The sequence below is a fragment of the Scardinius erythrophthalmus genome, assembly GCF_964197995.2.
Source record: "Scardinius erythrophthalmus genome assembly, chromosome: 25".
Lineage (NCBI taxonomy): Eukaryota > Metazoa > Chordata > Actinopteri > Cypriniformes > Leuciscidae > Scardinius > Scardinius erythrophthalmus.
In genome coordinates this window covers 20821873-20849852 of record NC_138245.1, presented here as the reverse complement: position 1 = coordinate 20849852, position 27980 = coordinate 20821873, and the positions used below count along the sequence as shown (strand labels likewise).

At 41.3% G+C, this 27980-nt stretch overlaps 1 protein-coding gene across 2 annotated transcripts; it reads right to left on the bottom strand.

The window, feature by feature from the left end:
- Positions 1-89: 89 nt before the first annotated feature.
- On the bottom strand, positions 90-27545 carry inavab (innate immunity activator b). Of its 2 annotated transcripts, none has more exons than XM_081357478.1 (10): positions 27410-27545; positions 9720-9834; positions 8243-8376; positions 6831-6953; positions 6460-6688; positions 6295-6342; positions 5739-6033; positions 5277-5432; positions 3921-4674; positions 90-494 (listed from the first exon to the last, which is right to left on the bottom strand). In XM_081357478.1, the coding sequence occupies exons 2-10, from the start codon at positions 9772-9774 to the stop codon at positions 417-419; spliced, it is 1872 nt and encodes a 623-aa protein (XP_081213604.1). In that variant the 5' UTR covers positions 9775-9834; positions 27410-27545; the 3' UTR covers positions 90-416. The 2 variants fall into 2 exon arrangements, with proteins under 2 accessions (XP_081213604.1, XP_081213603.1); XM_081357477.1 differs by lacking the exon at positions 27410-27545 and adding an exon at positions 11589-11723.
- Between the last annotated feature and the right edge of the window lie 435 nt (positions 27546-27980).

Below are 27980 nucleotides of genomic sequence, written 5' to 3'. Positions count from 1 at the left end.
GAGAAACCTTTAAAAAAGTCTAACATACCAAACAGTAATTATTTAATCAGAACGAAGATTGATTGCATTAGTGTACAAACATCATTTTTAAATCACAAACTTTATTGATCTTAGTATTAGCATACACTAACCAAGAAACATAAAAATACACTTAGTAACAAATAACTTTTTTATTTCATTGTACAAAAAACAAATCTATAAGTATATGTTAATCTATAAAAAATCTATAAAACATTTTTAAAAATTGTCTTTCACAGTAAAACTCATTTTGACGAGGCATTTCATAGAAAGTGATGCCTTTCTAGACATATCCCTATGTGTGTGTGTTTAATCGATGTTAAAAGTATATACTTTAGTCCATTAGCTCAATAAATTATTGAATAAATATGACTCTCATCAGAAGGGTTTTCATGGTTTCACACCTGGCTGGCAACCTCAGAGCCATCCTCATACATCCTATCTGGAGTCCCCAGATTGACCCATTTCTGGGATACCTGGAGGAGCAAAGCAAAAAGAAACCAGGTCAGTCCATAGGGAAATCTGTTTGCATTGGTTTAACATTCTAGTAATCCTTGACTGCATGTAGTCTTAATAGTAAATGAAACTAGGGTGTAACTGCACAATCAGCAGCTCAGTGGTGTTGACTGAAGGTGTGTCAGAAATCTGGCTAGGGTTAAAAAACAGCTGGGTCTTAAATCATGGAGATCACAAGTGTACAAGGCTGTTATGAAATGTTTTAGATTGTATTTGCAGAATTTAGCCCCATTCCATCCCAATATTTTCTGAAATATTGAGTCAGTGTGTTAAAGCAGAGATTCACAGGACAGGAGAAACCATAATGTTTATTATCAAAGTTCCTTGGAGATATTTAAAGTAGTAGTCTTCAGGTCAACCCCAGCTGCCTCTGCATTTGAAACACATGGCTCTGTAAATCATTGCATGACATGATATAGGAATGAAGCAAATGTGTGCCTCAGGCAGTGCTGATAGTCCCACAATCTAAATGTCTCCAAGACCAAATGACTAAATTAACCAACCAAATCATGCATCCGAAAGTTTGTGGTTTAGGATTCCTGTGGTTTCTGGTAAATTTCAAAATGAGTGAATGTGTGTCATTGCACAACCCAAGGTTCCTCGTTTTTCTTGTGTCTTGAAGGCATTAGTTTTCCAACTTAAATTTATTCAACAGGGAATTTTCAATCATTTGTTTTTTGACTTGTTGGTACATGTGCATTGCATTTTCCAGGTGTCTGATTGCACATTTTCACTGTAGTGTAAATTACCCAACTCCCACCAAAATAACACTGGCACCCACATTCTTCTTTGAAAAACAGTTTGTGTTTGGGATTCATTTAAATCAGTGGTTCTCAAATGATGTGTCGCAACTCAAAAATGTGTTTCAGACATCAGTTGGGGGGTAAAAAACGGTTAAATCCAAAAAAAAAAAAAAAAATGCAACTAACAATATAACCTTGCATAGTTCTGATAGCAAAATAAACCTTTCACTTATTAATATATCTATTACTAATATAATAAGCATAAAATATTCTATACTATAAATAAATAAATATTTGTTATTTATGTTAGGCATGTAAATCACACATCCACTGATGTTCATTTATTTATAAATCTTACTATTCAGTCTGTCATGTTATCATTTTTCCATATTGTTAGGCCTACACAGTTCTTATTTCATTGATTTTTTGGTTTAATAAACAATTTTTATGCTGTTTTGAGGCATCAAATCTAGTTTAAATGACTAACAGTCTTCTAAATTCAAAGTTCGGTTTCTATGTGACTTTTTTTTTGGGTAATAGAGAACTTCACTACACAAGTACTTCAATTAGTAATGGATTAGAGTGAACATTATTAGGTCTTTAAGAATTATCATTAACAATGGACTGTGGTTTGATGAGTGACACCACAGCATATGCTCAAGGTGTCCTGGTGTATCATTGCAATCTTATGAACGATTAAATTCAATGCTTAGCAAGAGGGGGAAAACAAGCTAACAAAGACACCTATTGGCTTCAGCTGGGAACATGCCAGCTATTAATATGTTGCTGAAGGGGAAACTAAAGTCGGAATAGAGGTGCATTGGCCAAACAACTTATCTGGCTTTCTCTACACAAATAAAGGAGGTAATGGGCTTGGCCACTATCACTGTTTCCTTCCGTCCAATCGAGCTTTTGTCCCTGAGGAATGGAATGCTCACCTACATATCAAGTTCACACACTTTAGCCACCATAAGCTTGAATGGAAATAAACAGCAGAACAACCTTGAATGCATGTTTTCCCACTAAATTGTTTTGTTAACGGGAAAGTTCATGACCGTGGGGAGTGAAAAAAGCTTTGAGTGGAATGAAAACCTGTATGTGTCAATACAAATAAACTCAAAGTAAGCAAATGATCCCTGATGAAGTATTTGTTGCATTTACAGCAGAGTATGTGAGTGTAATGGAGTGTGTAATCGCACCGCTTTAACTCCACTCTGGGGTTTCCCACTCCTTGCTAATTTATTGGTGTGGGAAAACCACTCGTGAGCTTGCTCCATTTGACAATCTGCACCCACCTTACCGCTCTACCGTAAAGTGATTTCAAAGTGTGTCTTTTTATACCATATATTAAGTGAAATAATGTTTGGGCAATTTCTTTACAGTTGTGAGATTAATGCTTTAGTATGATGATATAATTGTTGTAAATTTTGAACAAATCATTGTACCCACGCCACAACTTCCATGACCTTTCCGAGTTAGATCCATTAGATTTTATTTCCTTGTGTGACAGGAGCATCTAATTCTTTTCTTAACACCTTTTTTTAATTACACAGGAAATCTGAAGTCATCCATGCTAGTCATTCATTTTAATTGACCATTTGTATTTTTGATCATGTTTCCAACGTTTTAATGTTTATTTTGACTGCTAATAGTCTATCAGCATGGTGAATTCTTGTTGACATGCAATCGTTTTTATTTATTAATATATGTCATACTCAAAATGGAGCGGTATCACGAGACCGAGCGAGAACACACTGCTCATACTCACATGCACTATAGTTCAAAGAATAAAAAAATAAAAAAATGAATACCTTTATTCAGTGAGGATGCATTCAATTGATCAAAAGTGACAGTAAAGACATTTATAATGTTACAAAAGATTTCAATATCAAAAAGAACTTTCTACTCGAAGAATCCTGGAAAAAAAAGTCACGATTTCAACAAAAATATTAAGCAGCACAACTGTTTTCAACATTAGCAATAGTAAGAAATGTGTCTTTAGCAGCAAATCAGCATATTATAATGATTTCTGAAGGATCATGCTGAAAATTCAGCTTTGCCATCATAGGATTAAATTACACTTTAAAATGTGATTAAAATAGATAAGTTATTTTAAATTGTATAATATTTCACATTATTATTGTTTTTACTGTATTTTTGATCAAATAAATGCAGCCTTGGTGAGCATAAGAAACATTTTTCAAAAACCTTCCCGACTTTTGAACAGTCGTGTGCGCTGATTTATAGCGTAGTGTTCTAATGTCTCAACCATAAACAACAAAACGACAATTGTGATTTGTGTGCGGTTAGCTATTGTGCCTACCCTAATTCCAATCAAAAGCTCTTTCACAGATGAACACCACACCTAGATCCAGTAGTGATCTCACTTTGACGCAGCAGAGCATCAAGAGAACCTTTCCCAGTTCCACAGACAGGCCTGGGCAGTGCGTAACTGATCTGCCTTTTCTGGAAATTCCTCTCCCAACAGATTGATACACGATGGCAAGGCGATACAGCGGTATTCAATTTCACACAGAGGCAAGATAGATACATATTTGGGGATTTTTTCCTTTTTGAACTCATTGCGGGTCAATACATTTTCCGCCCATTTATTCTGAGTGACTGTGAGGAACGACTATTTACCTGTTGTTCCTGGAACCTGTGGTGCTGGGAAAGCGAAAGCGGGGACTCTTGCCCAGGTGCATTTCGGATGCGGGGCGGGCCCTGCCTGTTCCGATCCAGTGAGTGAGGTCGAGGCGGTTGGAGTTGGCTGCGCTGATGCCATGATTTGAGTTCCTCCGACACCACCTGCCGCGGCAGGCCCCTGCTAGGGTGCTGAGGACACTCTCTTAGCGAAGGGGCCCGTGACAGTTTCACGTGGGCGGGTAACACCCTGCAACTTCGTGGCAGGGAGGGCAAAGCCTCACTGTAGTAGTACTCATAGTGACCATTTGAAGAATAAACAGGTGAAGGGGCCTGGTGGCTTATGTACGACCTTCCGCTGTCCATTTCTAAGGGGTGACCCCATCCGTCCTCAACGTACCCTCTTGAAAAACTAGGTGAGGACTGGTACTGAGGGTTCTTGTAGAAGTGGGTAGGGGAGGATCTTTGTGGCACATGGCTATCGGCTAGGCTGGAATAGTGATATCCGTGCTGAAGTTGGTAGGGCCACGGAAGTTCCCCAGGGTGCTCCTGGCAGGGCGAGCTGGCGTAGGAATGCACCGAGTGCTCCGAGTTGCTGTCCTCAGAACTAGAGTAGTACACAGGACTTCCAACATTCAATCTTATGGGGGAGTATGATGGTGGCACCACAAAGTCTGTCAACCGTCTCCTGGGGCCCCTTGAGCGCCCACGCTCCTGCTCGGGATCATAAGGGTTAGGTTCAGTCTTGGGAAATCTGTTAAAAAGAGAAATTAATACATTTGTCAAGATTTGAGATGGCCATAATATCTATGAAACATATGATCTGAGGTGGATACAACTGTTCCAAAGATTGGGGTCAGTATGATTTTTTTTTAACTTTTATTCAGCAAGAATACATTAAATTGATCAAAACTGACAGTAAAGAAAGATTCTTATTTCAAATAAATGTTGTTCTTTTGAACTTTACATTCAAAGAATCAAAAAAAAAAAAAAAAAAAATATATATATATATAATGGTTTCCACAAAAATATTAAGCAGCACAACTGTTTTTAACATTGCTTATAACAAGAAATGTTTCTAGAGCTGCAAATCAGCATATTATTATGATTTCTGAAGGATCATGTGACTGAAGATTCAGCTTTGCCATCACAGGAGTAAATTACATAAATATATCCAAATAGAAAAAAACTGTTATTTTAAATGTATTGACAATATTACTGCTTATTTTTGATTAAATAAATGCAGCTTTGGTGAGCATAAAGAACGTTTGTTTTTTAAAAACCAATAAAAATCGTACCGAACCCAAACTTTTGAACAGTAGTGTATAAAAGAGATTGAGTAAATTGTGAGCAGACCCAATGGATTGTCTCCTGCGCAGGTGCATCTCTGGAGTGGAGGGTGCGCTGCAGGACTGTGTGTGTTTCAGGGCAGCATGGGTGGGTATTTGCAGTGGTATCCCGGCCTCCGCAAGACAAACTTCAAGAGGAGGCAACGTGGGGGTAACAGCAGGACTACAGATGCATGGAAAAACAAAAACAGTTACTTTCACAATTACGAAGACAAAATAGAAACAGTACAGCTGTAGTTTCGTTATGAGTGTTCAACTGACAACAATACATGCCTTCCATAAATCAACCCTTGAGACAACCATTAGAGAAGAGGAGGTGTGGTCGTACCCACCCCAAAAATTACTATGTGATGTCTTAATGACCAGGTGTGTCAAAACTGTTTTTCAAAGGTCATGGATCACATGCTTTTCACATTTAATTCTCGCTTTGCACTTTAAAAGATTCAAAAAATAAAAAAGATAGATATACCTGGATTTGATGCTATTAGAGCGAGATTTTTTATTTTTCTGATAGGGCTCGTCCAAACTAGTCTCCATCCAGGGAGAGTTTTGAATGGGGGAAGGGTCATGCTCTAAGATTGGACTCTGGCATGTGTGCAAGTCCTCCAGGGATTGTGGGGGGGTTTGATGGGAAATGGCCTCGAGGGGCCGGTAGGAGGGGCCCATAGGTGTATGAGGAGCGGGATGAAAAATGTTAATACGTGGAGGGTGAAGATCCACAGCAGGAGCAGGAGGCTCTGAAGAAAGCTGGGAAGACAGTTCCTCTGAAACATGGATGAGAGATTATATTAATTAATGGTACATGGGAAAATGACTAAAATGTTTTTTTTTTTTTTCAAAATAATTATATATAAAATATATATATATATATTACATTTGTATACATATATATGAAAATGTATATATTATGTTTTACATTTGTATAAAATATTGTATATTTATTTTTTAGATTTTATTTACATTTTTTTAATTATTCATAGTATATACATACTACAATTTAAGAAAAAAAAATGGTTTTCACTTACCCTCATCAAGCACAGCCGAGTCTGACAATGAGCTATCGTCTGAAGCGCCTTGATACAAAACATAGATAAATGTAAGAACAAGATGATCTTTGATGTTCAAGCTCATTACAAAGTGCAAAGAAAACAGAAAAATAACCAGAAAAAGTGCTCATATAAATCCCTCACCTCTCTGTGCTACCATGCCAGGGCGTGGTGAGGATCGGCCGCGTTCCAGTCGCAACCTGAACACGGCTTCCTGAAGATCTTTGAGTTTCCTTTCCTCCCGCTGGTACTGAAGTAGATGACTCTTCTTCACAGCCTTGCTAAGATGTTTCTCCTGACACAGCCTCTGGGCCGCCATGTGTATCTGCTGCTGAAGAGCCAGATCAGCCTCCACAGAGCTCAGCTCAGAGTCCTGTGTGCCATGTTCGTGATTGGTTTATAAGATTCACACTTATTTATAGAAACAATACTGAACCTTTAGAGTAGGTCTAATGACTTGGAAACAGTCATTTTTTATCCAGATCTTTATTATCTCTGTGAATAAGTGTCTTTACCTCAGTTCTATGTAGGATGCTTGGCTCATCTAACTTAAAAGCAGCTCCAATGCGCCTGCGAATTTGAGGCGGCTTCTCTCCAGGTAACAGGGGATAGTCTGAGGACAAATGTCCAGTGAGCTCCTGAAAGAGAAGAGGGAATTGATTAGGAATGCACCAATATTAAAATTCCAGCTGATAACTGCTTTTATTTTACAGCCGCAAAATGGCAGATATTAAAATACTATACTATTTAGTCTAAATAAGAATTAAAACAGTAAAAACTAAAATCAATCTTTTAAAATGCTACAAGTGAATTTAGGCATCACGACATTATATTGCACAGTATGAAAAATGTATATTCATTTTTAAATTTGCTGAATATTAGATTTAACAATATTATTCAATTATTATTAGTGATTTTAATAAAGGCAAATGTAGATGTAAAAATAGAGGAAATGAATAACACAATTAAATATACAATCCAAATATAGTACTGATATATTGTGTATTCCAACAACTGATGTCTTTAAGACTGGTATTTAAATTTTATGGGGGCGGACAAGCAGATCTGTAATTTGTCCGTGCAATTTGTAAGAATAATTACGTTAATTATACTTAATTAAGTTTCTAAAAAAAAAAAAAAAAAATTAGTCACAAGCAAGTTATCAAGAACAAGCCTTTAACCAGAATTCCTGTTTCTCCAGTGTGAAGCTTTTCAGCGAGTTGGGACAAGTTATTGCTTTCAACCGCTATATTATGCAAGCCTTTTGTTGAAATATTTGGTTCTTTCCTAAGCCGTACCAAGAGCCCTACCTGCCAAACTAAACCTGCCATCTATCTTCCCCAAATCCATGCCAGCATAGGTTTAGATACAATTTTCTTTGAGACAAAAACCACGAGCCCACAGCTTTTTAAAGAACCACAATAGAGGTGAAGCCCTTCAAAAACGGATGATACACGCACTGGCGTGACTTCAGACTTATTGTGACATAAAGGTGTCATCAGACACTGAAGAACACCTGAACAAGCCCCAGCAAGTGACTCCAACAGGAAACAATGATGCATTTTTGTGACTTAACATCTTACTAGGAAGACTAATACACCAGAAAGCCTCTGGGTCTGAAGATGATGCACTTTAGTGACTTTCTCACTCAGTCTATGCCATATATATGTTTTTTTTTTTTTTTACATGTATTAAATATCCTGTCATGTTCTTTAGAGAGGTGAGAATGTTTTGATTATTGCTAGGAAGATTTTTATCAACACACCTTATGAAAAAGTAAATAGGACTTTAAAAACATGATGTTATCAGCGTGTATTGGAAGTCCCCTCTAATTCCCCCTAATTCCAATGTGAAAACTTCCTTGTCTCTCTTTAGTAGTGTTTTGGTGGGTCCATATGCATGTTTGTGAGTGTCAGTGGTGACTTACGGCCTCTCTGATGCAGAGTTTCTTAAGCTCCTTTAAGCACGTCTTCAGCCTGTCCTCCAGAGCTTGCTGCTTCAGTTTCATGACTCGAGTATGAGTTTTTACATCCTTCATCACTGTGGTGGGGCTGTCAGGCCCTACAACACGTAAAACACATTCTGATAAAGAGAAGCTTCAAGATAATAACAGAAAATCAGCAATTATATGAAGAATTAGTGTTTGTTTCAATACTAGCATAGCGTGAAAAGATGATATAAATCTAAATGCTGTCTGAACTAAATCTAAATAACTAACTAAATTATGATTGGCAGCACAAATATAGTATATAACCACAAAAAAACCTGATGATGGCAAATTATAATCAATGTCTGCTCACGTGCACACCTCAGAAGCTGATGTAAACTTTCAGGAAACACATACTCATCAACTGTGATATGCTCAAAAATGAAAACGGCTGAAAACGGCTAAATGAGTGACAACAAAGAATTTATTTCTTCTGTATCCGGTGAGTGCAGGCAAACGCCTCTGGCATGTCTAGAGAGCTTATCTACTGAATTCTTTAACATACATTTTCAATCAATCATGTGACAGCACACAAAGAGACAACTGAACAAGGACAAAAAAGAAAAACGTTCACCTGCACAGAAAATAATGTGTTTATTAGGAGTTGTTTTGGTTTAAAAGGGCCTTTAAAAACCTGCTATAGTGTGGTGATTGCTTCCGATTCAACCCTTACAGGTGTAATAATGCACATTACAACGTTCCTTTTTAGAAGTGAAAGAAGTGGAAACTAACCACTAAATTATGCATTTGAAAAATTTAAAGCTACCATTCAAAACTTTGGGGTTGGTACTTTTTTTATGCAGTATCTAATGGCTGCTTTTGTAAAAAATACAATCAAATCAAAATAATTGTGAAATAGTATCACATTTTTAATACATTTTAAAATGTAATTTATTCCTGTTCTGACAAATTACTGAATTTTGAAATTTCAGCAGACATTACTCCAGTCTTCAGTGTCACATGATCCTTCAAAAGTTATTCTAATATGCTGATTTGCTGCTCAAAAAACATTTCATATTATTTATTTGAAATAGAAATCTCTTGTAAAATTATAAACACCTTTACAGTCACTTTTTGTCAATTGAATGCATCCATGCTAAAAAAATTATTCGTTTGTTTTCCAAAAAATGTGTACTGTTCCCACACTTTTGAACAGTTGTGTAGGCCTATATATAAACTCTTTTTAAAACATTTATAAAAAAAAATTGCTGCTTTCCAATTTTGCAAAGATGTAATCCTTTCGTTGAACTATACAGAAGAAAGAAAGTCATTTAGGTTTGGAATGACATGAGGGTGAGTATATGGTGACAGAATTGTCATTTTTTGTGAACTATCCCTTTAACCTCACAAACACATACTACATAATACAGCATAAAATGTGTCATTATAGCCAAGGTGTAACTGAGACTGAACCTACCAGAATGCAGAATAACCCCACTGTCAGTATCACTGATCTCCTCTTTGCCTTCCATGACTGCTGGTCAAGTGGTCTTCGAAGTGAAAGCCTTGGTTTTCTCTTACTTCACGAGTTCCTACAAAGCAAACACATCTTTTATCAGACTCATGCACTCTCACCAGAGACCATGTTAGCTGTTCAAGCCAAAGCGAACTAAAACAAGTCTCGTGGAACCACTCAGGCCCCTCAGCCGTGACGGGTCTCCTGACCCAGAGCCACAGGGGTCAGAGCGGATTCCAGGAGACTATTCTGACAAACAATAGTTTTCACAGGCCCACTAAAAATCACAGTGTAACTACGCCTCTCAGCTATGCGCAGTCAGCAGGAGCTTAGGAGAAGCTTTAACTAAGAGGGCATTCAAGTAAGAACTCTTCCTCCTGAAAAATGTCTAATTTCCAGGAGGAACAGGGGCGTGCTGTCCTTAGATTACAACACTGGAATGCCTGCAGCAGAAGAGGTTAATGAAGAGGGCTGCTATGCCTCATTGCACTCACTTGTAATTAATTAACCTTGATTCACTACAACAGATTCTCATACTACTTAAAGGAAGTTAAAGGGAATTGTGATCAGCTACGCACTGGTTTGCACATTACTTACATTTACATGCATGCGTTTGGCAGATGCTTTTACACAAAACATCTGACATTGGTTTACACATTTTCTGGGAACTGAAACTATGAGGCTTTTTTAGCTACAGGAAAAGATAGTGACTAATTAGCATGTGCATACAAGACTATGATGTGCTTAGTGTTATGCATTATAAATATATATTATAACCTTCTTATAGTCAAAAACAAAATTCTTTTAAGGCATTTCACAATCTCTGAAATCACAGTGCCAAAGTTCAGAGCACTACTAGCTTGTGACACATTTGTTCTGCGGTGTATGACTCTGACAAGAGTCTCACCAGCTTCCTGTTATTATGTCAAAATGTTGTTTTACGTCACAATGACACTGTCCTGAGTAAGCTGTGAATATTTACAGTTAGTGAATGATTAAACAATGTTAGATATTAGAATCAGTCAGCTGTCAGTGCATTACAGCTGTGACTTTATTACATTGAAACCGCAGATGACTCTGACATGCTCTCTGCTAATCGTGCAATCGGTTCACTCATTCATGACATCACAATCTTTAAAGAGAAACAACACAAAGAAATAAGCTCATGTCAATAAGGTCATTATTTTATGTTAATTCATGTTTACTGCTCTACCAGCAATGGATGAAATATTAAACCAATATTATAAATAAATATCAAACCTAACCAATATCATTAAAACCCCATTGACACATTCAGGAATTACACATTTTTTTCTTTATATTTTGATTTTCAAATGTCCAATAGGCCTACCATTGAGAATCCAGTTTCGGTAACACTTTATTTTGATGGTTCCCATTAGACATTCTGTTGACTATAAGTAACGTTGCTCCTACATGTCAACCAACTCTCATTAGAGTATTAGTAGACTGTCTTTTTCATATCTGCGAACACTTTAACCCGACAGACCTTCTACTGACTATAAGTAACATTGCACATTTCTTGACTTGAGAATGAATGGCGGTAAAAAGTTGGTGTCATTTATCGGTAGACTCGATATTAAAGAACCGATAAGAGGTTATTTTAAAAAGTGTGAATATTGGTAAAAGAAAAATCTGTCAAATCCACGTAAAAAAGGTTTAAACACATTAATACCCAAAAACAAAAACATTCTTTAAACCAGTAAAAATAGAAATAGAATGTAAGACAACTGTGCTGGAAAGCTTTTATCTGAGCTTGTATGATGCCTTGTATCATGACTTTATCATATAAAATAAAATGTAGTTACTTACATATTGTTAAACACTGATTCCCCGTAAAGTATGTGTATCCAGTAAACAAAATCAGTTGATTTCCATGAGATGTCTAACTCCACACTGCACTCTGACTCTGGATGAGCATCGGTAGGAGTTCGTACTGTGAAATGAACCTGGGTGCGTCTTGCACATACCTATGTGTGTGTGTGTGTGTGTGTGTGTGTGTGTGTGTGTGTGTGTGTGTGTGTGTGATATCACAGTGTCACACCTCTTGTAGACACTTGGCAAAGGCTATAAAAACTCTCCCTGTTTTCTTAGTTATCAGCTTGTACAAGTATTTAGGAAGTGGTGAAATCTAATCATAAAGGTATTAACAAGGCAAATTAATTCAATCTTGGAAATAAACAATAAAAGTTTCATTGTATTAAAACAAAGAAATGTTTAAGAAATAAAATGAATAAGAACTATTCAGTTTCTTTCTGCAGTATTTCTGTGTCACTAATTAAATAAGTACATTTGTGACAGTGATCATGTGAATGTTTTTGTATAGACGGTCAGATGTTTGAAGTTGCTGTTCAGAATCAGATCTTCTCAAATCATTCTGGAGAACATGATCATCAGGTTTTACACAAAACTTTTATGCACTTCAAATACTTCTAAAAGGGTGAGAAAACAAATACTCAGGATCACACATTCTGAAATGCATTTAGATTTTTACACTCAAATTGTTATACCGATAATATATTTTGTAAAGATCTCTAATCTAATATAATTTGCAGTGATTACTATCAATCTCAAACTTTTTGGCCTATACAGGTCTGTTTTAATGAGATCCTGCTGCCCCCAACTGGTGGGCAAACCATAAGCCTATCTAAAAGAACACGTACGGCAGGGTTCCATAAATCCGGCCCTGGAGGGCTACTGTCCTGCAAGGTTTAGTTCATACCCTGATCAAACTTACCTATCTGCAATTTTCTAGTAACTTTACTAATGTAAAGATACAATCCCAAACAAGCAAGCAAACCCCTTGTTCAATTCAATTCTTTTAACGGTACTGTAATGTAAATGCTGTTGTCATGCATACAGTGCCCTCAGTGAGGCATTGTATAGATGATCATTCCACTCTGACATTCTGAACCAATAGGAAACCAACCCACACACAGATGTCAGAGAAAAGGCTCTCCAGAATACTGTGCTCACCTGCTGCTCTCATGCATCACTCGCATACATTCAGGATCCTTGTCCTCACACTGGCTCTCCAAGAATGCCGGTTAAACGCCTATAGGAGCCACCACGGCTGCCAGACGGGATAGCATCCTATCACCCAACAAATGACCAAGGAAACACGACTGCTGGAGCATACCAGTATCTGGTTTCACAACTAGTCTCCACCATTAATCTGCGTCAATTTTTAGGGATAAGGGATGGGATGGTCACTTTGCATATTCGAGTACTTGAACGTAAAAATATCAAAGCCATGGGCACAATTTTTTTTATAGCCTAATAAAAATAACACTAATCAAAATCAGGCCTTTATCAGTTGTTTTTACTTTATTATTGCTTATTGTCACAGGACTTTGATCAGTTTCTAGATTTACCTGCACCCAAATAATAAAAATATAATAGGATTGATGGCTTAATTTCTATCTATAAGAAGGGGTGGTGTAGACCTGAAATGCCATCAGTAGGAAATGCATGAATCAAACTATTTTTTCAATCAAATATTTAAAAATACCTTGCACATGTATGCGTAGTGCCGTGATGTACATTTACATAACTGATGTATCTTTAAAGGGACAATAAGTAACTTTTTAGGTATTTTATTATCTAAAATCAATATTTTTATTCATAAATATGCCCTCAATGGTGTACAAATACCTCTGCCAATGATCTGACTTATCCTCGTAAACGAAGAATTTATTATCTTTATATACATGGGACGGGTAAGTCCACGGAGGCTTCCATGTAGTTCCGCCATCTTGAAAAACTATAATAGCAGAGAGGGACAAAAAGTACTAGGCCAACGCGTTTCCACAACACGTTTTCGTTCAGAGCCCGCGTCACGTGACTGAAACCAGCAGAAACGGAGCAGAGCAGTGAGAGGCGCTTTTGTCACTGCCCCGGCAAGTTTAAAAGGCTGCACTTCACGGTTACGTCACAGGATAACGAGTCCTCTTCGTCGAAAAAGTCCACAATAAGAACGTAAAAGGAAACGTGATCGGAGATTAGGCTACAAAAACAAGGGTTATTATAATGTCGGGATAGCTAATGCAGGAGAAAGCTTTCAAAAGAGACGCTGAAGTTGCCTGCTTTCTTCTCGACAGGTAAGTCAATGTTACGGTCTTAATTACAGGCTTTTTATTTTTATTTTTTTATTAGCCAACGGGGTGACGCGGCACCCTGGGGTGCTTCTGGCGAGAGCAGGGGTGCTGTGTAAAAAACAATTTTTACCATCAATCTTGGATCTTCGGAAGTCTCTAACAACAAATAATGTGCACAAATTTATAATAAAAATGCAAATCATAAGTTTTCGGCGTTGAATTGCGGAGGTTGCGCTTGCGCATGATTTTATTTCCGTGCCTTATTCCCAGTGCGTCCACATAAAGCTGCCTATTTTTCATTGATGCGCTTACAGTCAAATACACACGAAAACATTGTCACAACATCTGTCTTGCCGCGTATTCACATAAACACATCGGTTATGTCCGTGCTGCTGTCAATGCAACGCGTGCGATTAATGTTTTTCTGTTTAACACGTTCAAAATATTTAACGCAATTAAAGCAGCATTTTTTCTGTCATCCTTTGTCTAGTGTTACATTATATAATCATCATAATCATATTCATAATCATATTCACATAATCACATTCTTCTTCATGCAAATGCTTCTAACCATGCAAGCGAAAAAATACAAAAGAGAATGCGCTGTCTGTGACGCTGACAGGACGCGCGCCAGACTCGACTTCTCTTTCGCGCTTTCGCTTTGAGTATCCTCATCAGAGCAGTCTTAAATGAGTTAAATAAAGTCTTAAATGAACGTTAAGAGTTGTGAGAAAATGGGACGCGTGTGGGATCCACATGATGTGACAGTGCAGCAGTGACATCAGAATCAAATAACACTTCATTCATAAAAATATTCCATTAAACAATTATTTGAAATATACTGTCTTTATGATGTTTCTACATTAATTTGGAGATTTACTGTGAAATTATTAGGCTACATAAAATATAGTAAAAACAAGCTATTTTGTGCAATTATCACAAAATTATCCCAATAATTATCACATTATCCCAATTATTATCCCAATAATTATCCCATACACTGAGTGAGCAAACATTTAGGTGAGATTTGCAATGGTAACTGAGCAATGTTTATATATGAATAAAAAGCCTTAATTTAATATGTCTTTATGTAAAGTGATCTCTTCAGAAGAAAGTAATGATTTCCTAGATTTTAAATGGATGGACAAAAAAATATATAAAAATATCTATATGACAGTAGGCCTATAAGTTCTTCCCTGTGCTATTGAAAATGTATTTATTTATTTATTGCTCAAGTCATACATAAAATGTCATTCATTCATTCATTCATTCATTCATTCATTCATTCGTAACATGCATGAACGAAGAAAAAAAAAAGGAACAGGAAGAAGAAAATCTTATTGTACCTGTCATTTATTTGTGCACATCAAAAATTAAATAAAAAAAACCCCAGCACATTTCAAGGTATAGTATCAAAGTAGTATCTCTACTATTGAGTAAGGCCCTATAAACAAGGTTGTAAGTTTTGTTTGTTCAAAACTGTAACATTCGTTTGTTCGTTGTGTCAAGTTGTAGTTTGTTTGAAATGACAAACCAGTTCACCCGAAGGAAAACTCGATGAAGTGCTATTAGAGGACATCCTGTCATAGCTTTTTGGTACATAATGGCTACCGTAGCTGCAACACACATTTGAAAATGTGAGGCGCTAGAGAGCACTATTCATTTGATTGCAAAATACAATTTCACCACTAGATGGGAGAAAATCCCACTTACTGTCCCTTTAATATATCCCATATGTTTATTTCTCATGTCTTACTGGTCAGTGGACCATGAGACTGAATATTTACTAAATATTTGCAAATTTTTTTGTTTTGCATGTATTTGTTTGGAATACATGTACTGCACATGTAAGTGAGTATGTGAATTGGATTGCAACTTTTAAGGTCCAAATAAACTGAATTTCATAAACATCAAGCGTAGCGTTAGTTCTGGCAGGTCAAGTTAGTCAAGCTCGCATCAGCTGACCCTCAGCTGATCCACATCTACCTATAGGAATACGACGCCTATCACCATATACATATACATATATAAACTCCTTCAGTATTATCAGCAGCTTTATCGCGTTTCTCATGAGCTAATTACCCTCCTCCATCCCCAGCTCCTCCTCTCGCCCAGTCAGGATTTGACATTCTGATTCCCCTTGAATCAGAATAATTATCGAATAATGTTGTACTTTAAAATCTTGAATTAAATATATTTGCAAATTTTCATGTTGGTTCTGTTCTGTTTACCCCAAGGGGGATTATTGCTGCTCTCCCTGCTCTTATCCATGCTAGGCTGCATGGATGCGCAGGGAGTTCTCGCCCAGAACGGAACCATTCCGCCAATCCAAACTGTATGCTAATTGTCAATCATATTTGACGGTAGTGGTCCTGACAGAAATACCTGGTGTGAAACACTTTGAAAATCAAGTCACGCAATTATTTTCATGATCAATCATTGCTGTTATGTGCACTTGCGTATAGAATAATACAAAAGACTACTTATGCTATTTTCCTCTTAGTCCCTCATTTGTATATATTGACAACAAACAAAGATACCACACAAACAATAGGGTGAAAATGGGATCATTTCAACAAATTAACAGGAACTACATTTTTCAAGCTTCAAAAACAAAGCACCGTAAATGTAACATAAAAAGAGGGTTGATTAGACTCATGAGCTACATGAGCTATAGAAGTATATATATCAAGTTTTCTGAGTCCATACAATAAGTTTGTGTTAGAAAGAAAGTCATATGGGTTTAGAACAACATGATGGCAGAATCCTTACTTGCCTTTGCCTAACATAAGCATGGGCTGGGCTCCACAAACACTGAATTGAGCACTGACTTCTGAACTGACCAGATTTAGCTACAAGACTTTAGTTTTGTTGGAAGTAATTGAGTTTTCTGGATCATGTTATTTGTGTCAGAATAAACCCCAAAGGGACTTCCCTGCTAGGAGAGACTATAGTAGGCCCAAGTGTTCTATTTCAGACAAGAAAACACAGTTGATAATATTTTATATTTCTAAAAACTGATTTTATTTAAGCAGACTAAATGCTGATTAAGAAAACAACGATAGATAATAAGTGCTTGGTTATCTGCTAACTACTGGGATGACACTAATTAGAGGATTCTAGAATTATTGTTATTTTTTAAATCTTTCCTTAGATTTATACCACAACCTGTTATGAAGAGAGCTACAGTACAAGTTCTTTGCTGTTAAAAGGGTTTCTTGGGTCATGTCAAAAGTGCATGTGACGTCACGTGGCAACAGTAGTTTGCACTTTGCAAGGCCAGAGACAGGTCACAAATCTAAACTAACATACTTTTCAAGATAGTTGTGATTGAATACATTGTTTATTTAGTGCCACATCCACTGGATTTCCATAGGTTTAGCGGTCTACAAGGTTGAACTGATTTTGTATGGAAGCCCGTAGATTCATATCTCCCCCTTCCCGGGATGTCGGATTAGCACGTATGGGAGCCGGAGAGAGTTTTATTATTGTGGGAATCTCCCCCATCCTGCCCATTCAGACAGGGAGCTCAGGCATGCTGGGAACACCAGTGAACTGTGACAGTCACATATTAACCTTCACTTGTGTCCCGTCTACACCAGAAACAAAAAATGGTGTGTACTATGAGGTGAAATTATACTTCATTTATACTGAAGATTCAGAAAAGGCATGATGTTAAATCTTTTGCCATTATACACTCACCGGCCACTTTATTAGGTACACCTTGCTAGTACTGGCCGGGTTGGACTCCATTTTGCCTTCATTTTTTGTGGCATAGATTCAACAAGGTGCTAGAAACACTCCTCAGAGATATTGGTCCATATTAACATGATAGCATCACGTGGCTGCTGCAGTTCCCTTTCAGTCGCTCACGTTCGACGTAACGTCGACGTGACGACGTAATTGGGATCACTTCAGGGAGCCCTATCAACTTCGAGTGTCTACAGAACGAGCCAATGAACGTTGGCGTGCGTGAATCGCGTCACGCGCCCCGCCCCGCCGCGCGGGTATAAACAGGAAGCGGGCGCACGCACACATTGTCTTTCACTTCGGAGCCGAGCTTTCGTGAGACTTCTGTCTACAAAGAGATTCAGCCCTTGAAGACTTCAAAGAGATCTACTCTCTGCCTACAGTGTTGGTGTGACGGCGCGATCAGCGGTGGCCGCGAGCATTGCAGCTCACAAACTGCTGTTTTCACAGCACTATTGTTCTGTGTTTGTGTGTGTGTGTGTCGGTTCGGTGGGCGTTTCCTTGTGTGTTTATTCACACCGCGGCTACCCCTGGGTGCCTCAGCACTGAGAGAGTATTTTTTCAACCTTTTTTATTTTTACTAAAAGAGCAACACAAGCGTGACCCTGCGTCTTTTTCAAGATGTCATTCCGCTTGTGCGTTTCTGGATGCCGTCGTTCCCTGGCGCCAGCAGATGGCCACAGCAGTTGCCTCTCGTGTTTGGGCATTCAACACGCTGAGGCAGCTTTTGTGGATAGTTCATGTTCCCATTGCGGGAATATGACTATCGCAGCGCTTAGATCGAGACTCGCTTACCTCAAGGGAGGTGCAGTCCCCTCGCCTATGCCCCGATCTAGTGTCTATTCTGCCCCGCAGAATAGACCTACTTCGGTGCATGACCAGGGTGATCTGAGGATTACCGTGAGGGCTTCCCCGTCGAGTCATCCTCCGCGGGCCCCTCACGCCTCACAAGCGCTGTCGCCATTGGGGCTCCTTAGTGAACGTCTTGGTCCTTCTCCGGAACGGCCAACCGTTTCCTTTGGGGCTCCGGCTGATGACCAGATGTCGATCGCAGCATCGGAGGGGGAGCTGTCCTCTGGAAATGACGACTCGGCTGCGTTGCCCCCCTCGGGGTGTGTAGTGTTGTCCGAGCCGGATCCAGAATGGACTGCTATGCTTTCCCGGGCCGCCGAGAAGGTCGGGCTTGCGTGGAATCCTCCACCACGTCCCGAACCTTCTCGGTTGGACGATTGGTTTCTCGGGGCGGGCCGTGCTGGTTCTCAGTGCGCCGCCCCGGTACCTTTCTTTCCGGAAGTGCATGAGGAGCTTTCTAGGACGTGGAAGGCACCGTATAGTGCCCGAAGCCGTTCTAGTGGCTCCTCACCCCTCGCCACCCTCGACGGCGGGGCAGCTAAGGGGTATGTGGATATCCCCCCGGTGGAGCGGGCCGTCGCGATGCAGCTGTGTCCGGCGTCTGCTTCCTCTTGGCGGGGTAATCCACGCCTCCCGTCCAAGGCCTGTAAGTTTTCGTCCGGTCTAACGGCGAAGGCTTACAAGGCCTGTGGACAGGCTGCTTCCGCCCTCCATGCCATGGCGCTCTTGCAGGTCCACCAGGCCCAGGCGCTCATGGACATGAACGAGGGTGGTTCTGACCCAGAGCTCCTCCGGGAGCTCCGTGTGGCAACCGACCTCGCCCTCCGGGCGACGAAGGAAACCGCACGTTCTGTCGGTCAGGCGATGTCCACCTTGGTGGTCCAGGAGCGCCACCTTTGGCTCAACCTGGCGGATATGAGGGACACCGATAAATATCGGTTCCTGGATGCCCCTCTTTCCCAGGTTGGGTTGTTCGGCGACGCGGTCGAGAGCTTTGCCCAACAGTTCTCGGCCGCACAGAAGCAGACGGAGGCCATCCGGCACATACTGCCCCGGCGGACCGCTGCTGCTCCCACCCGTCCGCCGGCCGCAGACCCTCCGTCTACTCGTCGCCGAGGTCGGCCTTCTGCGGCGTCCTCCGCTCCCGCTAAGCCCCAGCAGCAGCAGCAACCATCCAGGCCTCAGCGCGGAGCAAGCCGTAGGAAGCCGACCCCGCCCGTCCAGGCCGCTGCCAAACCAGGAGGCAAGCGACGGTGCAAACGACCCTGAGACGGGCGGCCCGGAGGTGGATCAAGTTGCTCTTCAGGAGATGGCGAAGGCGCCACTCCTTCCCCCGGTGGAGGGCCGGGCGGAGAATCTTTTGTTTCCTTTTCTTTTTGTTCCGCCACTGACCCACGGGTCAGTGGTACCCACATTTTCAAAAAAAGAGCAATTTCTGAAACCTCTGGGCCCCAAGAGGGCGCGCTTGGCAGTCGACGACGCCGCCATGCCTTGTCACTCCCGAGCCCCTCTTTCATCGCCAGTGAGCAGCAGTGGCTGTGTTCCGGACGTGCTCTCGCCTCCTCACACTCACTCTGCCCTTCGACGGAAGCAGGTATGTGCTGCACCACACACTCAGACCCCACTTCGGGCCGCTGTGCCGTCCGAGTCGGGTCCCTGCATTCCGCCGCGCTGCCCCACCCCGGGTACGTCTGTGGTGCCGTTAGTCCCGCTTGCTCGGTCTCTGGGAGCCTGGTTAACGCTTCCCAGCCCGTCTCGCTGGCTCATCCGTACCATCAGACTCGGCTATGCGATTCAGTTCGCCCGGCGCCCCCCTGCTTTCAAGGGCATCCTGTTCACCCGTGTTCTGGCGGACAATGCCCCTGTGCTCAGGGCAGAGATCGCAGTCCTACTGGCGAAGGACGCGATCGAGCCGGTCCCTCCAGCCGATATGAAGACCGGCTTCTACAGCCCGTACTTCATTGTACCCAAGAAAGGTGGTGGGTTACGACCAATCTTGGACCTGCGCGTCCTGAACCGGTCCCTTCACAGGCTACCGTTCAAGATGCTTACGCAGAAACGCATTTTCAAATGCATCCGTCCCCAAGATTGGTTTGCAGCGATCGACCTGAAGGACGCGTACTTTCATGTCTCGATTCTCCCTCGACACAGACCGTTTCTCCGCTTTGCGTTCGAGGGACGGGCATATCAGTACAAGGTCTTACCCTTCGGGCTGGCCCTGTCGCCCCGCGTCTTCACGAAAGTCGCGGAGGCGGCCATTGCTCCCATGTGCGAGCGTGGTGTTCGCATCCTCAACTACCTCGACGACTGGCTTATTCTGGCCCAGTCGAGAGAGCAGTTGTGCGAACACAGGAACATGGTGCTCAGTCACCTCAGCCACCTAGGGCTTCGGGTCAACTGGGAAAAGAGCAAACTCACCCCCGGGCAGAGGATCTCTTTTCTTGGTATGGAGTTGGACTCGATCAACATGACAGCGCGCCTCACCGAGGCCCGTGTCCAGTCAGTGTTGAACTGCGTGAGCACGCTCAGACGCAGAACAGCGGCACCACTGAAACTGTTTCAGAGGCTCCTGGGGCATATGGCATCTGCAGCCGCGGTTACGCCGCTCGGATTGCTTCATATGAGGCCGCTCCAACACTGGCTCCACGATCGAGTCCCGAGATGGGCGTGGCAGAGCGGCTCGTGCCGGGTCCAAGTGACTCCGCACTGTCGCCAAACTCTCAGCTTGTGGTCGGACCCTTCCTTCCTGCGGGCAGGTGTTCCCCTGGAACAAGTGTCCAGGCACTCTGTGGTCTCCACGGATGCCTCTACCACCGGCTGGGGGGCCACGTACAACGGGCATGCAGCTTCAGGTCTGTGGACGGGGCCTCAACTGCATTGGCACATCAACTGCCTCGAGTTGTTAGCAGTACGTCTTGCACTGAGCCGTTTCAAAACGCTGCTACTAGGCAAGCACGTACTGGTCCGTACGGACAGCACTGCGACCGTTGCGTACATCAACCGCCAAGATGGTCTACGTTCCCGCCGCATGTCACAACTCGCCCGCCATCTCCTCCTCTGGAGTCAGAAGCATCTGAGGTCGCTTCGTGCCATTTACATTCCGGGCCTGCTCAACCGTGCAGCCGACGAGCTCTCACGGCAGCAGGTGCTACCGGGAGAATGGCGACTCCATCCCCAGGTGGTCCAGCTGATTTTCAGGCGCTTCGGGACCGCTCAGGTAGATCTGTTTGCCGCCCCGGACACGTCTCATTGCCAGTTGTTCTATTCTCTGACCGAGGGGACCCTCGGCACGGATGCTCTGGCACACAGCTGGCCCCGGGGCCTTCGCAAGTATGCGTTTCCCCCAGTGAGCCTTCTTGCACAGACCTTGTGCAAAGTCAGGGAGGACGAGGAGCAGGTCTTGTTAGTTGCGCCGTATTGGCCCAACCGGACCTGGTTCCCGGAACTAGTGCTCCTCGCGACAGCCCCTCCCTGGCTTTTCTCTGTCCCGTTCGCGCTCTGCGTCTGTACGTGGACAGAACGCAAAGCCTCAGGACCTCAGATCAGCTCTTCGTCTGTTACGGAGGCCAGCAGAAAGGGAAGGCTGTCTCCAAGCAGAGGATGGCCCACTGGATAGTGGATGCCATCGCCTTGGCTTACGAAGCCCAAGGCGTGCCCTGCCCGCCTGGGTTGAAAGCCCACTCCACTAGGAGTGTCGCTTCTTCCTGGGCGCTGGCTCTCGGCGCCTCGCTGACAGACATCTGTAGAGCTGCGGGCTGGGCGACACCTAACACGTTCGCTAGGTTTTATAGCTTACGTGTTGAGCCGGTTTCTTCCTGTGTGCTCGCTTCTACTAGCCGGTAACACCGAAGTTCCCGCTCTAGTGTCGGCTTGCTGCGCCACTCCCTTCCTAGGAACGGATACGTGCGCTTTTTACTCCAGTCGAGTTCCCCATTGGCGAACCCTGTGAGTTCCTCCGCACCCCTTCGGCAGTCGGACGTTGCGGAGCGTCCGACGCCAGGCCTAGTGCTCGTATGCTTGTGTAACTTGTGCTAGGCTGGGTTCCATATGTGGTGATCCCTGCGGCGATCCCATATGTGTATTCTTCCACGACCAGTTCCCTGCGGTGAGCCCGTGTCTTCCCTTGGCAGAGTCTGCTCTGCCGTCACTGTCCGGTGTGTCTCCCCCTTCGGGTGGAGCCACCCCAGTGACATTCCATATGTCGCACTGCCCCTTCGGCCAGTCCATATGTGTATTCTCCACATGTTACCTCCCTTCGGGCAGGATGTGGCTCCGCAGCGTTCTTTCCCCTGGAGAGGTACGCTTTCCCAGTGTTATCCAAGAGTTCCGCTGTGTGGGGTATAATGGAACAGCAGTTGAACTCCCTCTACGCAGATCTTCCGCCCCAGCAGTTGGGGGTCTGAGAGTCTTGCGTAGGGCGCTGGATGTGGCAGCAACCGTGGCGTTTTCCATGGGATCCCAATTACGTCGTCACGTCGACGTTACGTCGAACGTGAGCGACTGAAAGGGAACGTCTCGGTTACTGATGTAACCCTCGTTCCCTGAAGGAGGGAACGGGAGACGTAACGTCCCGTCGCCACCGTTGCTGACCATCGCTGCATGGCCGTCACAAATCTCGGCTCCTCAGCGAAAAACAATGTGTGCGTGCGCCCGCTTCCTGTTTATACCCGCGCGGCGGGGCGCGTGACGCGATTCACGCACGCCAACGTTCATTGGCTCGTTCTGTAGACACTCGAAGTTGATAGGGCTCCCTGAAGTGATCCCAATTACGTCGTCACGTCGACGTTACGTCTCCCGTTCCCTCCTTCAGGGAACGAGGGTTACATCAGTAACCGAGACGTTGCTTTGCAGATGAGTGAGCCCGTGTGAATTGTAGCCTAAGTTTCCTGTTCTTAGCTAACAAGAGTAGCACCTGCGTGTCTTCTGCTGCTGCATCTGCTTCAAAGTTTGATGTGTTGTTTGTTCAAAAAAATGCTCTTCTGCAGACCTTGGTTGTAACAAGTGGTTATTTGAGACACTGTTGCCTTTTTATCAGCTCAAAACAGTCTGGCCATTCTCCTCTCACCTTTGGCATCAACTAGACATTTTCAACTGCCGCTCACTGGATATATTTATGTCTTTTTCTGACCATTCTCTGTAAACCCTAGAGATGGTTGTGCGTGAAAATCCCAGTAGATCAGCAGTTTCTGAAATACTCAGACAAACAACGTTCAAAATCATTTAAATCCCCTTTCTTAACCATTCTGATGCTCAGTTGTTTGTACCTAATGTACCTAATAAAGTGACCAAAGAGTGTAGAATGTCAAATCCTTAGTAAATATTACACACATGCACTAACAATTTAAAATAACAGTTTATATATATATATATATATATATATATATATATATACACACAAAATTTGTATTTATTCCTGTGATGGCAAAGCTAATTTTCTTCAGTGTCACATGATCCTTCAGAAATCATTCTAATATGTTGATTTGGTCAAGAAACATTTCTTATTATTATCAATATTGAAAACAAATTTTTTTTGCAACAATCAACATGTCTAGGTATTATTCACATTACTGTTATGCATGATATTGCATGCACATTATAAACCGTTAAATGTGCAACTATTTTTATACCATCTAACCCTTAAAATAAAATTGTTGGTGTAAACCAATCTAGTACCAGATTAATTAATTTAGTCATTTTAAATAATCCTTTTGACTTGACTTAAATAAGTCAATTTAGATGGTACCACATGAAGCACGTATTAAGCTAAACCAAATTACAGTACAACAATTATACTGCAACGAAGGTATGTGATATAGCTACTGAAAGTGTATCCAAACAATAGCAAACAAAAAAGGGATGTCAAGAAAATACGGATTATTTAACATTATTTAAGATTGGGATTAGTCCACTCCAGATACATAAAAAAATAATAAAATAGTCTTCGGTAACCATAGCAAGACTTTTGTCAAAACAACATTCAACAAACCATCTTGTGACATTGAAAAAACCTTTCTATCTTGAAGCATGATGAAATGTTATATTTAGCCTTAATAGTAATATAGGAAGGTCCAAAATATACATTCTGTGGGTCACTGTCAATAATTAGAGACTTGTAATTACTCCAAACTAGCATCCATAGAAAAAAAGACACTGCATAATTAAAGTGTGTGTGAGACAGAGAGGGAATAAGGATCCCTGAGGCCTGTGAACACCAACACCGCACCCTGGCATTTGGTAGTTGTGTGGCCATGAGGCTCCCTTTTGGGAGAAACTTAAAGAGGATGTAAAGTGGAAATTGGTTTCAAATGAGCCAAAGCACAGATGGATTGTCTGATGTGGACTGAAGTGTCATGTGCGGTACCACCAGCACTGCAGCGCAGGACGAATCCCTCCGGCTGCAAACCCCAGGACTTCTTTCCCTCCGTATATTCATTACAACTGCGGAGAGACTCAGCAGATGAAACAGACCTCACAGACCCTGGCTTAACTCACTCTGCTACGACTGGGGAGGTATGTCTACTAGTGGAAAATGTTTGTGGCTCATACATAGCACATTGAATCATTGTAACAGGCAAATAGTAGAATAATAACAGAAAGAAAAAAAACTTTGGAGAGCTCATTAAAGGAATATTCCGGGTTTCAAAAGCTCTTGGCAAAATGTTGATTAGGCTACTACAAAAATGTCTTTCCTTTTCTTTAAAAATGAAGAAAAATTCTAGTTTACAATGAGGCGCTTACAATGGAAATGAATGAGGCCCAAAAAAGGCTTACAAGCCTTTTAAAGTTTCAATTTGACAATGACAACATAATGCTTGAAACACTAAATTGAAAGTGAAAGTGACAAAACAAGTTTACAGCTGAAATAATGCTTATGTTTTAAAATAATAATAATTGTAAGTTGTTTTATAAAATTATTTAATTTTATTTATTTTTTTACTCCAATCACTCCCATTGTAAGTGCCTCACTGTAGCCTTGATTTTTTGGTTTTACAAAACTAGGGGATGAGTCGAAATTAATGGTTGTGGTAATCAAAGTTATGCCCCAAATGCTGTTTATTGAACTTAACTTGTATTGAGAAATATTCCTGTAAATGTAAATTATAGTTTGCAAGTTCAGTGGAATATTACCACCACCACACACAAAAAAAAAGGAAATATGCAGGGCAGCATTGCATTGATGTTCCTTTATCTGTTACTCATGAAAACAATATCTTATTTTAATTGTCCTTTCTTTATCCAAGAGGAAGTACAGTGTTTCTTTGAAATCAGTGTGTTATGGTTACACATGGCTTTAGTCTGTTCCTGTTTAGTCTTTGTGTCACCGCACAGGACAGTAGATAGATATTCTAGGTCTGTAAAAAAAAAAAGTAATGCAGTTTAATAAAATACTATGTCTGACTTATTCTTTCAGGTTTACAAGAGCTGAATGATGCTGAAAGTCTCCATAGATCAACACTAAACAGGAACATGGACATATTAGTTTGTAAATTAGAAAGGAAACTCTCGATTGTAAGCGACACACTTTTCTAGAGTGACTACTTGTATCACTTAAGACATCAGTCCAAAATATTTTGTATGGGAAGGAACATGAGACAGGAAGTAAGTTATTCAGAAGAATTTAGAATAACACAATACAACAAATCAACAGATTATGAAAGTCAAATGTAATCAAATGTGCTGCCGCACAAGTGGATGAAATAGAAACATCACTACAGCGCCTGTCATTGTATTAGGCCACATCCAGAGGTGCTAATGAGAGCCTTAAAACTGAGCTGTCGGCAGCAAACAAAACACACACGCTGCTTGGCTCCGCTTTGGCCGACCCTGGCTATGAACCAACAAAACCACAGATTCCAGGGCTATTCACGTTCAGTGGTCTACACACCTCCCTCTCATGCCGGCCCACTCAAATCACCCTTGATGCTCTGAGTCCCACTGATCACTGGATTCCACAGCATTACATCAGGAATGTTGTTCCTTTTGTAAGAAAGACAACTCAATAATGGAATCTTTATTAGATAAAAAGCTTAGTTCTGGACTGTTTTGACTGAGACCGACTGACTGGTTCACGTGTCTTCATAAGCATGACACCGAAATGAGTATTCCCACCTCAATAAATGAATGGTGTGTAAAATAATATCCACCTTCAGACAATGAAACAATATAAGCAAGTGATTCTCACGCTGCAGCTAAAATCCCTGTGCAGGTTTCTTTCCTCTTGGGTTCTAAACAAAGCTTTACAACTTCTCTACACTGTCTATACAATACTAAACTTCCATATAACTAGCGCTGGCAAATTTTACACTGTATAAAGTGCTCTCATACGTTTAACAACATCTTTGTTCCCATCCATTTTATGTCACAATATTTAGTCATATCTACTCAATTTGATTAGTTTTCAGAATTTAAAACTGATTTTCTTTGTTACTAATTAGAATCATAGAGGTCAACATTTGCAAAGGTCTTATTATTGCTGAAGGTTGTAGGTTTTGCATCACTTTTATTTTACTTAAAATGACAAGGCACCATCTGAGCTATAACAAAATCTGGGCTAGGAAACTTTCCCAACTAACATTTAAATACACGTAAAGTATCACTTAACCAAAACACACACACACACACACACACACACACACACACACATACACATAGAAACATTCTGCTGAACTGCAGCAGATACTTTCAACATAAGGCATGGATTTGAGAATACCGGGTTAATGTTACTTTGTTCAGTTTCGTTCAGTTCACACATTGCTTTGGAACTATATAAAAGTAAATATATAATTTATACATTTTCTTATTATGCCCAAATTTGAATACTTGATTGAATACTTGTAAAACTTTGGTTGAAGTGGCAGATACGCTCAATTTTCATCTGGTGCTCTGTCTTCAGGCTATGTTTAGGTATTATCGAATAAGAAAATATTACCATACCTTTTGTAGTCATAACAGGAAAACCTACGCAGAGTCGTCAAATGTTTACGCAATGCATTATCATGGGATAGTATTTATCCACGCTTTCTCCAGCGCCGCATTCCAAATTGATGTAAGCGAGACTCTGAAGAATGGCCGCTACCAAACCACGGGAACTAAAGGTGCTGCTTCGCACGTAGATTCTCGTCCATGGTTCCGACAATAGAGATAACTTTTAAAAGAAATTTGTAATGCAGCAAAGTCAATATAAAACGTCTGAAAAAGTTCGAGACTTGTCTTTTTATTCTATGTGTTTTACGACAGCACTTTTATATGAACTTAAAAACCATACCCCCCATTGTCACAATGGTACGTCCCTCACCCATCCAGAAACTTTTTCACAGCGCTCCCTGAACTAGTGAACTAGTGACTCGGACTAGAAGACCGCGAAAAGGCTCTTTTGAACAACTCGTTCTAAAGAACCGGTTCCAAACGATTCAGCGACACTAAAAGTTTTGAATAATTGTAATTCAGTTCTGTTTGTTGCAACCACGACTAAGTAACTTCTCCCCATCATTCAAATATTTACAAA